This window comes from Pongo pygmaeus, chromosome X (assembly GCF_028885625.2).
Source record: "Pongo pygmaeus isolate AG05252 chromosome X, NHGRI_mPonPyg2-v2.0_pri, whole genome shotgun sequence".
Lineage (NCBI taxonomy): Eukaryota > Metazoa > Chordata > Mammalia > Primates > Hominidae > Pongo > Pongo pygmaeus.
This window is the reverse complement of record NC_072396.2, coordinates 1,117,196-1,129,210: the sequence shown is the minus strand read 5'-3', so window position 1 is coordinate 1,129,210 and position 12,015 is coordinate 1,117,196. Positions and strand designations below refer to the sequence as shown.

The 12,015-nt window shown below is 50.3% G+C and overlaps 1 protein-coding gene across 5 annotated transcripts in view; it reads right to left on the bottom strand.

The window, feature by feature from the left end:
* LOC129025656 (interleukin-3 receptor subunit alpha) overlaps positions 1 to 12,015 on the bottom strand; it is a 37,148-nt gene that overhangs the window by 22,376 nt on the left and 2,757 nt on the right. For 3 of the 5 annotated variants that reach the window (XR_008497210.2, XM_054473204.1, XM_054473206.2), the window contains exons 2-4: positions 6,947 to 7,048; positions 2,279 to 2,397; positions 1,091 to 1,205 (exon numbers count right to left, since the gene is read on the bottom strand). Coding sequence is in view for 4 of the 5 variants with exons in the window: in XM_054473204.1 (XP_054329179.1) it covers positions 1,091 to 1,205; positions 2,279 to 2,397; positions 6,947 to 7,010 (298 nt within the window). In the remaining variant the exon portion in view is untranslated. The remainder of the gene's footprint in view (positions 1 to 1,090; positions 1,206 to 2,278; positions 2,398 to 6,946; positions 7,049 to 12,015) is intronic. The other 2 variants (XM_054473205.2, XM_054473207.2) reach the window with 2 other exon arrangements.

The window sequence follows — 12,015 nt, the reverse complement described above, 5'->3', positions numbered from 1 at the left end:
TGTCATCCCAGCACTTTGGGAGGCTGAGGCGGGTGGATCACAAGGTCAGGAGTTCGAGACCAACATGGTGAAACCACATCTCTAGTAAAAATACACAAATTAGCTGGGCATGGTGGCGGGTGCCTGTAATCCCAGCTACTCGGGAGGCTGAGGCAGGAGAATTGCTTGAACCCGGGAGCCGGAGGTTGCGGTAAACCGAGATCATGCCACTGCACTCCAGCCTGGGGGACAGAGTGAGATTCTGTCTAAAAAAAAAAAAAAAAGTGTTTAAAAAATTAGGTGGGCATATGGTGGCACATGGCTGTAGTCCAACCTACATAGGAGGCGGAGGCAGAAGGATTGTTTGAGCTCAGGAGGTCAAGCCTGCAGTAAGCTGTGATTGCACCACTGCACTCCAGCCTCGGCAACAGAGCAAGACCCTGTCTGGAAAGAAAGAAAAGAAAGAAAAGAAAAGAAAAGACAAGAAAAGAAAAGAAAAGAGAGAAAGTGAGAAAGGAGAGAGAGAGAGGGAGGGAGGGAGGAAGAAAGGAAGAAAGGGAGAAAGAAAGGAAGGATGGAGGGAAGGAAAGAAAAGAAGAAGGGAAAGAAGGAAGGAAGGAGAGAAGGAGAGAAGGGAGTGAGGCAGGGAGGGAAGGAAAGAAAAGAAAAAAAGGAAGAAGGAAGGAAGGAGAGAGAAAGAAAGGGAGGAGGGAGGGTGGGAAGAAGGGAGGAAAAGAAGGAAAAGAGAAGGAGGGAAAGAAGGAAGCATTGAAGAAAAGAGAAGGAAAGAAGGGAGAGAGGGAAAGAGAAAGAAAGAAAGAGATGGAGGGGAAGAAAGAAAGAGAAAGGGAGGGAGGGAAAGAGAAAGGAAGAAGAGAGAAAGAAAAAGAGAAACAAAGGTAGGGAAAGAGAAAGAAAGAGAAAGAAAAAAGAAAGAAAAGAGAGAGAAGAAAGAAAGAGAAAGAAAAAGAAAAAGAAAGAAAGAAAAAGAGAAACAAAAAAGACACAGCAAAGGAGGGCGGGAAGTAGAGAGGGAGGGAGAGAGGGAAGGAGAGAGGGAGAGAGGGAGGGAATAGAGAGAGAATAAACAAACAATGAACATTGTTCTCACTGTTCTCAGGGAAGAGGATCCACGTGGAGAACGGTGGGTTGGCCACTCGGATGGTGTAGTTGGTCACTTCACATAAGGAAATTGCTCCGAACTGGCAATAGCTATTGTTCATTGCCTAAGAGAGAGATAGGAATACGATGGCTGCTGAGACACCGTGCTTAATTTGATGCTAATGATGATCAGATTTTTATTTGAGGCAGAGTCTCGCTCTTGTCGCCCAGGCTGGAGTGCAGTGGCATGATCTTGGCTCAGTGCAACCTCTGCCTCCCAGATTCAAGCGATTCTCCTGCCTCAGCCTCCAGAGTAGCTGGGATTACAGGCGCCCGCCACCACGCCCGGCTAATTTTTATATTTTTAGTAGAGACGGGGTTTCACCATGTTGCCCAGACTGGTCTCGAACTCCTGGCCCCAGGTGATCCATCTGCCTCAGCCTCTCAAAGTGCTGGGATTACGGGTGTGAGCCACTGTGCCCGGCTAATTTTCGTATTTTTAGTAGAGACAGGGTTTCACCATGTTGGCCAGGCTGGTCTCGAACTCCTGACCGCGTGATCCACCTGCCTCAGCCTCCCAAAGTGCTGGGATTACAGGCGTGAACCACCGCGCCCAGCGTGGGGTTTGGTTTCCCACTATTCATAGCTTAGCCTCATTTCACTTTCATATCCACCCTGTCCAGTGCGTGCCATCTTAGATATCCCGCGGATGGGGAACCAGACCCTCCAAAGTCACTTCAAATCCCACAGCTGACTTTGGGGCAGAAACCAGGTAGTCATGACACCAGCGATGGAAGCACTATTGGTTCTGAGATTCCTGCAGAAGACGGAAACGTCTTGTTTGTCAACAATAGAGAGTCTAGGCTGGGCGCGGTGGCTCACGCCTGTAATCCCAGCACTTTGGGAGGCCGAGGCGGGCGGATCACGAGGTCAGGAGATCGAGACCATCCTGGCTAACACGGTGAAACCCCGTCTCTACTAAAAATACAAAAAATTAGCCAGGCGTCGTGGCGGACACCTGTAGTCCCAGCTACTCGGGAGGCTGAGGCAGGAGAATGGTGTGAACCCGGAAGGCGGAGCTTGCAGTGAGCCCAGATCGTGCCACCGCACTCCAGCCTGGGTGACAGAGCAAGACACCGTCTCAAAAAATAATAGATAAATAAAATAAAAATAAAAAACAATAGAGAGTATGATTTACCTGCATCGAATAGTCGGCGTCTTTGACACACTCAATATCGGTCACATTTCTGTTAAGGTCCCAGGCCAACTGCTGAGCCTTTGCTTTCATCCTTAGGTTCGTGATTGGTGGGTTTGGATCTGAAATGGTGACAGGTTGGAGTTAGAAGAGATACAGAAGAATCTTAAAACAGCACTGTAAGGGGTATGGTTTTTGTTGCCCGTGGAGTTAGCCAATACCTTTGGGAGGTGGAGTTCTTTTATTTTATTTTTTTAAATATTTTATTTTTTTGAGATGGAGTCTCGCTTTGTCACCTAGGCTGGAGTGCAGTGGTGCAATCTCGGCTCACTGCAACCTCTACCTCCCGGGTTCAAGTGATTCTCCTGTCTCAGCCTCCCGAGTAGCTGGGATTACAGGAGCCCGTCACCACGCCTGGCTAATTTCTGTATTTTTAGTAGAGATGGGGTTTCACCATGTTGACCAGGATGGTCTCGATCTCCTGACCTCGTGATCCGTCTGCCTCAGCCTCCCAAAGTGCTGGGATTACAGGAGCCCGTCACCACGCCTGGCTAATTTCTGTATTTTTAGTAGAGATGGGGTTTCACCATGTTGACCAGGATGGTCTCGATCTCCTGACCTCGTGATCCATCTGCCTCAGCCTCCCAAAGTGCTGGGATTACAAGCATGAGTCACCACACCCAGCTGATACGCAACAATCTTAAAACAGCATTGTAATGGGTATTTTTGTTTGTTTGTTTGTTTTGAGATGGAGTCTCACTCTGTCGCCCAGGCTGGAGTGCAGTGGCGCGATCTCGGCTCACTGCAACCTCCGCCTCCCGGGTTCAAGCAATTATCCTGTGTCAGCCTCCCGAGTACCTGGGATGACACGTGCCCACCACCACACTCAGCTAATCTTTGTATTTTTACTAGAGATGGGGTTTCACCATGTTGGCCAGGCTGGTCTCGAACTCCCAACCTCACATGATCTGCCTGCCTCAGCCTCCCAAAGTGCTGGGATGACAGGTGTGAGCTACTGAGCCTGGCTGGGAAGTGGAGTTCTATGTAGACAGGAGACTTCTGTGAGCTGGTAGAAGTCACAAAGCGAACAGGCGTGGTGGCTGATGCCTGTAATCCGAGCACTTTGGGAGGCCAAGGCGGGCGGATCACGAGGTCAAGCAATCGAGACCATCCTGGATAACACAGTGAAACCCCATCTCTACTAAAAATACAAAAATTAGCCGGGCGTGGTGGCGGGCGCCTGTAGTCCCAGCTACTCGGGAGGCTGAGGCAGGAGAATCACCTGAACCCAGTTGGGGAGGTTGCAGTGAGCCAAGGTTGCACCACTGCACTCCAGCCTGTGCGACCGAGTGAGACTCTGTCTCAAAAAAACACAAAAAGGCATAAGTCAATAATGCCATATTGATCTAATCAGCCTTCCCTATAAGGGTGATTTTATGACATTCCCAAAGGTGTGGGATGTGGGGAGAGAGGGGAAACTCAACCAAACAGACCAATTATGCTGTTCTTGTGGTGTAAAGTATACCTTTTATAACCAGGTGTGTCATACGTGTTATTTTCAAGAACCGAGAACAAATTGTGGTTTAGGAATGTCACACAAAGGCCGGGTGCGGTGGCTCATGCCTGTAATCCCAGCACTTTGGGAGGCCGACGGGGACAGATCACTTAAAAGTCAGGAGTTCGAGACCAGCCTGGCCAACATGGACAAACCCCATCTCTGCAAAAATACAAAACTCAACCAGGCGTGGTGGCGGGCACCTGTAATCCCAGCTACTCGGGAGGCTGAGGCAGAAGAATCACTTAAACCCTGGATGTAGACGTTGTAGTGAGCTGAGATCACGCCACTGCACTCCTGCCTGGGTGTCAGAGCAAGACTCTGTCTCAAATTAAAAAAAAAAAAAAGAAATTTCACACAAAGTCTCCTATATAGACTGTGATTTTTGAAATGGCAGGTTGCAAATTGCAAAAGAATGTATTTTTCTTTTCTTTTTTTTGAGACGGAGTTTCGCTCCTGTTGCCCAGGCTGGAGTGCAATGGTGCAATCTTCACTCACTGCAATCTCCGCCTCCCAGGTTCAAGCAATTCTCCTGCCTCAGCCTCCTGAGTAGCTGGGATTATAGGCATGCGCCACCACACACAGCTACTTTTGTATTTTTAGTAGAGACGGGGTTTCGCCCTGTTGGTCAGGCTGGTCTCAAACTCCTGACCTCAGGTGATCCACCCACCTCAACCTCCCAAAGTGCTGGGGTTACAGGCGTGAGCCACCGTGCCAGGCCAAGCATGTATTTTTCAATATGAGGCATGATTATTATACTGTGGGATCCATTTTCTTACCTAGCTCCCAAACTGAGCAATTCTGGTATTGATGGAAAATCAGAGTACGTACATTCCAATACACATTGTCAGAGTAGAAGAAGGTCTCTTTAGGCCGGGAATGGTGGCTCACACCTGTAATCCCAGAACTTTGGGAGGCCGAGGCAGGCAGATCACGAGGTCAGGAGTTTGAGACCAGCCTGGCCAACATGGTGAAACCCCATCTCTACTAAAAATAGAAAAATTAGCCGGGCGTGGTGGGGCAGGTCTGTAATCCCAGCTAATCAGGAGGCTGAGGCAGGAGAATGGCATGAACCCGGGAGGTGGAGGTTGCAGTGAGCCGAGATCGTGCCATTGCACTCCAGCCTGGGCGACAAGAGCAAGACTCCATCTCCAAAAAAAAAAAAAAAAAAAGAAAGAAAAAGAAAAAGAAGGTCTCTCTTAGCCATCACAGGGCTCAAGATATTTCATAAATGACCTGTACAAAGATGTTAAAGGCAATATTCTTTTTTTTTTTTTTTTTTGAGATGGAGTCTCACTCTGTCACCCGGGCTAGAGTGCAGTGGCGCAGTCTCGGCTCACGGCAACCTCTGCCACCCGGGTTCAAGCGATTCTCCTGCCTCACCCTCCTGAGTACCTAAGATTACAGGTGCCTGCCACCACGTCTGGCTAATTTTTTGTATTTTTAGTAGAGATGGGGTTTCGCCATTATGGCCAAACTTGTTTTGAACTCCTGACCTCAAGTGATCCACCCGCCTCAGCCTCCCAAAGTGCTGGGATGACAGACGTGAGCCATCACCCCCGGCCAGTAAAAGGCAATATTCTATCACATTTTGCTGGTCACCCAAAGCTAGAAACATACATCAGCTATTTCTCCGGGGTTTATCTCTGATCAGCCACTTAGAAAACTTGAGGAAATGACTTTATAAACTGTAAGGATCTTGAGTGGTTATCAAGGTCAACAACCTTGGTTTGATAAGCAGGAGCAAAGCATAAGAATATCTAGACTTCTGGCATTATTTTCTCCTAACTTAGAAGGATAATTTATCCCTTAAAACAAACTCTCTGGGAAAAAAATTCTTATAAGAAATTCATTCATTCATTCATTTATTCATTCAATCATCCATTCATTTTGAGATGGAGTCTCACTCTGTCACCCAGGCTGGAGTGCAATGGCACGATCTCAGCTCACTGCAACCTCCGCCTCCTGGGTTCAAGCGACTCTCCTGCCTCAGCCTCCCAAGTAGCTGGGATTACAGGCACCCACCACCACGCCCAGCTGATTTTTGTATTTTTAGTAGAGATGGGGTTTCACCGTGTTGGCCAGGCTGGTCTCGAACTCCTGACCTTGTGATCATCTGCCTGCCTTCGCCTCCCAAAGGGTTGGGATGACACAGTTGGGCACAGTGGCTCACACCTGTAATCCCAGCACTTTGGGAGGCCGAGGAAGGCAGATCACCTGAGGTCAGGAGTTCGAGACCAGCCTGGTTAACATGGTGAAACCCCATCTCTACTAAAAACAGAAAAATTAGCTGGGCGTGGTGGCAGACACCTGTAATCCCAGGTGCTTGGGAGGCTGAGACAGAATCAGTTGAACCCAGGAGGTGAGCCATGGTCAGGCTATTACACTCCAGCCTGGGCAACAAGAATGAAACTCTGTGTCAAAAAAAAAAAAAGAAGTTAAAGAATGAAAAGCAAATTAAAGTTAAAAGAAATTCAAGGTAAAGTGAAACCCTGCAGTAATAGACAGTAAAAACCAATGAAAAAAAGGCTGGGCGCTCTGGCTCACGCCTGAAATCCCAGAACTTTGGGAGGCCAAGGCAGACGGATCACTTGTGGTCAGGAGTTCGAGACCAGCCTGACCGACATAGTGAAATCCCGTCTCTATCAAAAATACAGAAATTAGCCAGGCATGGTGGCGCGCAACTGTAATCTCAGCTACTTGGGAGGCTGAGGCAGGAGAATCGCTTGAATCCAGGAGGCAGAAGTTGCAGTGAGCCGAGATCACACTATTGCACTCCAGCCTGGGCAAGAGAGTAAGACCCTGTCTCCAAAATAAAAAAAAAAAAAAAGAAAAAGAAAATGAAAAGGTAAGATAAACAATGACGCAAACTGAAAATTGTTACTGGTGCTGTTGATCGCAGCGGGTGAGTTTCATCAAAACACCTCACACGGCGTCTGTGTCACGATCAGGTCCCTGCCCGTGAGGCCGTACTACCGTTTTGCAAGATGCTGCATTACAGGGAACTTGGTGACGGGTACAGGGATGTCCCTGAGTCATCCGCACGCTGACGTTGTGTGTCTGTCCCGCCTCCCCGCCACCCAGATGGCACGTGGATTTTTTTCTCCAGCTCTTACCCTCCTTCGTTTGCAGGAGACAGAGCATGGCGCTCAGGAGCAGCGTGAGCCAAAGGAGGAGCATTGCGAACGCAGCTCTGGAACGCAGGACAGAGGTGCCTGCTGGAGGAGAGACGAGAGTCAGGCAGCGGGGACTGGCTGTGAAACTGGGTTGCGGGTAATGAAGGATGCTTGCCCCTTCCGGAGCCTGGTGCTCACAGCAGAAGGAGCTGCTTCTGGAGGGAAAGCGGTGGTGAATGTGTATATGTGTGTGTGCAAATGCGCCTTTGCACACGTCATGCACGTCGGAGTGTGCCTGTACATGTGTGCATTGTGTGCACGAATATCCACGTGTGTATACATGTGTCTATGTGTGTGTGTGCTTGCACATGTGTGTACATTTTTGTGCCCGTATCTGTGTGCACACATATGTGTTTGTGGGTTTTCTTGTGTGTGTGACGGAGTCTCGCCCTTGTTGTCCAGACTGGAGTGCAGTGGCACGATCTCGGCTCATTGCAACCTCTGCCTCCTGGGTTCAAGCGGCTCTCCTGCCTCAGCCTCCTGAGTAGCTGGGATTACAGGCACACACCACCACGCCCGGCTAATTTTTGTATTATTTATTTATTTATTTTGAGACAGAGTTTTGCTCTTGTTGCCCAGGCTGGAGTGCAATGGCGCGATCTCGGCTCACCGCAATCTCTGCCTCCCGGGTTCAAGCGATTCTTCTGGCTCAGCCTCCCAAGTAGCTGGGATTACAGGCATGCGCCACCACGCCCAGCTAATTTTGAATTTTTAGTAGAGACGGGGGGCTTCTCCATGTTGGCCAGGCTGGTCTCGAACTCCTGACCTCAGGTGATCCACCCACCTCAGCCTCCCAAAGTCCTGGGATTACAGGCGTCAGCCACCGCGCCCAGCCTACTTTTTTTTGTATTTTTTAGTAGAGATTTCACCATGTCGGTCAGGCTGGTCTCAGACTCCTGCCTCAGGTGATCCGCCCGCCTTTTCCTCGCAAAGTGCTGAGATTACGGGTGTAAGCTACCATGCCTGGCTGTGTTTGTGTGTTTTCACGCATGCAGATACACACAGTGTTTGTGTGTTTGAATGCATATGTATCTGTGCGTTGCATTCCATGTGTACACACATGCATACGCAAATATACATGCATGAGAGTCTGCATGTGTGCGTGCATGTGCCTAGAAGTGCATATTTATGTGCACATATGCGTGAATGTACGTGGACACGTGTGTGCCTGAGTGTGTATGTGTGCACGCATGCGTGACTGTACGTGGACACGTGTGTGTGCCTGTGTGTATGTGTGCATGCATGCGTGACTGTACGTGGACACGTGTGTGTGCCTGAGTGTGTATGTGTGCACTGATGCGTGAATCTACATGGACACGTGTGTGTGCCTGAGTGTGTATGTGTGCACGCATGCGTGAATCTACGTGGACACGTGTGTGTGCATGAGTGTGTATGTGTGCACGCATGCGTGAATCTACGTGGACACGTGTGTACATGAGTGTGTATGTGTGCACGCATGTGTGAATGTATGTGGACACGTGTGTGCATGAGTGTGTATGTGTGCACGTATGCGTGAATGTATGTGTACAAATGTGTTTGCATGAGTGTGTACGTGTGCATGTATGTGCATTGTGTGTGTATGCATCTGTGTGTGTGTCAGCCTTTCCCTTTGAAAGAAGCCCTGCCGTCTGGGCGCGGTGGCTCACGCCTGTCATCCCAGCACTTTGGGAAGCGGAGGTGAGCAGATTGCCCGAGGTCAGGAGTTCAAGACCAGCCTGGCCAACATGGTGAAACTCCATCTCTACTAAAAACACAAAAATTAGCCGGGCGTGGTGGCGGGCGCCTATAATCCCAGCTACTTGGGAGGCTGAGGCAGGACAATCTGTTGAACCTGGGAGGCGGAGCTTGCAGTGAGCCGAGATCGCGCCACTGCACTCCAGCCTGGGCGACAGAGCGAGACTCTGTCTCAAAAAAAAAAAAAAAAAAAAAAAAAAAGAGCTCCTGCCCTGGGGATTTAGCCCGTTCTTGGCTCGAGCTGTATCCACAAACCAGGAAAACACATCCTCTGCGGCACACCAGGAAGCTCAGATAACAAAGCAGTGGAAGGAAGTTTAATTACAATTATGAAATCAACACACAGAAATTCCTAAGTGGCTGCAGTTACCGTAACAAGGGGGTGCAGGACCTCAGCCTCCTGGGCTGGAACTTTCTGCCGCATCCCACACAGGCTGGTTCTTCTACACCGTGCTCTGGGGAGGCAGCTGTCTTCTTTTTTTTTTTTTTTTTTTGTGATGGAGTCTCACTCTGTCACCCAGGCTGGAGTGCAGTGGCACGATCTCGGTTCACTGCAACCTCCACCTCCCACGTTCAAGCGATTCTCCTGCCTCAGCCTCCCCAGTAGCTGGGATTAGAGGCGCCTGCCACCCCACCCAGCTAAGTTTTGTATTTTTAGTAGAGATGGTGTTTCACCATGTTGGTCAGGCTGGTCTCGAACTCCTGACCTCATGATCCACCCGCCTCGGCCTCCCAAAGTGCTGGGATTACAGGCGTGAGACACCGCCCCGGGCCGGAGTGGTAGCTTTCTTTGCCAGCTGGGGCAGGCGGCTGTGGAGTCTCCTAAGGGCCCTACTCATTTTTCTCTTTTATTTATTTATTTTTTGAGACGGAGTCTCGCTCTGTCGCCCAGACTGGAGTGCAGTGGTGTGATCTTGGCTCACTGAAACCTCTGCCTCTTGGGTTCACGCCATTCTCCTGCCTCAGCCTCCCGAGTAGCTGGGACTACAAGCACCCACCACCACGCCCGGCTAATTTTTTGTATTTTTTGTAGAGACGGGGTTTCACCATGTTAGCCAGGATGGTCTCGATCTCCTGACCTCGTGATCCGCCCCCCTTGGCCTCCCAAAGTGCTGGGATTACAGGCGTGAGCCACCGTGCCCAGCCAGGCCCCACTCATGTTTCTGAAACACCCTTAACACCTCTGTTAGCAGCAGTGAAAAGAATCCAGACTCTTCCTTCTAGGTAATGGCACCTCGGGGACCGTCTTGGGGCTGCCACGCAAAGAGATTTTCCTCTTCCACCCTGCCATGGGGTGCCTGAGAGCCTCATGTGCCTCGGGGACCACCCCTTCCCCAGGGGGAAAAAATCTCCCAGGGCCCATCAGGAGGTCTCACCTGGAGGATCCCAGGCTGGGAATCAAGGCTTAAAATCTCCCTACTGGTCGGTTCAGGGCTGTTTCCAGGCTCTGTCATTCAAGGGTCTCTGCTGGAGGTGCTCAAAGTCTCCTGACTCATTGCCAAGAGCCTTGGGGCTTCCGGGAAATTAAGCATCTCCACAATGCCAGCGTCAAGGATCCCACAAGCAGCAACTTTTTACACAAATGGAATGTGATACACCAGGAGTGAAAGGTGCGGTGGGTCACGCCTGTAATCCCAGCACTTTTGGGGGCTGAGGTCAGAGGATCACCTGAGGCCAGGAGCCAGGAGTTCGAGACTATCCTGGCCAACATGGTGAAACCCCGTCTCTACTAAAAATACACAAATTAGCTGAGTGTGGCGGTGCACACCTGTAGTCCCAGCTAGTCGGGAGGCTGAGGCAGGAGAATGGCGTGAACCCAGGAGGCAGAGGTTGCAGTGAGCCGAGATCGCGCCACTGCTCTCCAGCCTGGGCGACAGAGTGAGACTCTGTCTCAAAAAAAAAAAAAAAAAAAGGGAAATGCTTGTAACTGAACAAGGGGTATCAGGGAGAAGGGATTGGAGAGGATCCTGCATTGCTTATCAGCTGAAGGCATTTACTTGGGTGAAGTCTCAAAATCGTACAGGGACTGGGGTGTGGTGGGGAGGCAGTGAGATGCATTTTTTGTTCTGTTTCTAGAGATGGGTCCTGCTCTGTTGCTCAGGCTGGAGTAGAGGTTCAATCATAGCTCATTGGAACCTCGAACTCCCGGGTACAAATGATCCTCCCAGCTCATCCTCCTGAGTAGCTGGGACTATAGGCGTGCAGCACCGCGCCCAGCTAATTTTTTATTTATTTTTTTTTTTGAGATGGAGTCTCGCTCTGTTGCCCAGGCTGGAGTGCAGTGGTGCAATCTCGGCTCACTGCAACCTCCGCCTCCCGGGTTCACGCCATTCTCCTGCCTCAGCCTCCTGAGTAGCTGGGACTACAGGCACCTGCCACCATGCCCGGCTAATTTTTTGTATTTTTAGTAGAGACGGGGTTTCACCGTGTTGGCCAGGACGGTCTTGATCTCCTGACCTCGTGATCCGCCCGCCTCGGCCTCCCAAAGTGCTGGGATTACAGGCGTGAGCCACTGCGCCCAGCAATTTTTAAATTCTTTTGTAGAGACAAGGTCTCACTATGTGGCCCAGGCTGGTCTCAAACTCCCAAAGTGCTGGGATGATAAACATGAGTCTCAGTGCCTGGTCCTCAAATGCCAAATTTAATGGGCTGTCCTCAAACCCATCACCACCATAAGTAATGTTTTTCTGTGTGTTTTGTCTTGAGATGGAGTTTCACTCTTGTTGCCCAGACTGGAGTGCAGTGGCACAATCTCGGTTCACTGCAACCTTCGCCTCCCAGGTTCAAGCGATTCTCCTGCCTCAGCCCCCCGAGTAGCTGGAACTACAGGCACGTGCCACCACGCCCAGCTAATTTTTGTATTTTTAGTAGAGACGGGGTTTCCTTATGTTGGTCTGGCTGGTCTCGAACTCCTGACCTCAGGTGAACCGCCCACCTTTGCCTCCCAAAGTGCTGGGATGACAGGCGTGAGCCACTGCATCCGGCCTAACGTCTTTTAAAGAACCAAATGGCTTTAGCATCAGTGGACCTTGCTTGTCTCCAAATTATAAATGGAAGGGGTGAGCCTTGAAAAAGCTGAGCCCTTTGAGGCTGGGGACGGGACTGAGGGCAGCAGGGAAAAAGTGAAATGAGGTTCCAGAGGCCTCGGAGCCCCTTCCTGCCTGGGCAGAGGGACCACAGCCCACCTCCAAGGCAACAGGCCATCTCTAGAGTCTCCTTTCGGACAGAGTCTGTGTTCAGCTCAGCCAAGAGACCAGGGGGTGACTGCCCATATT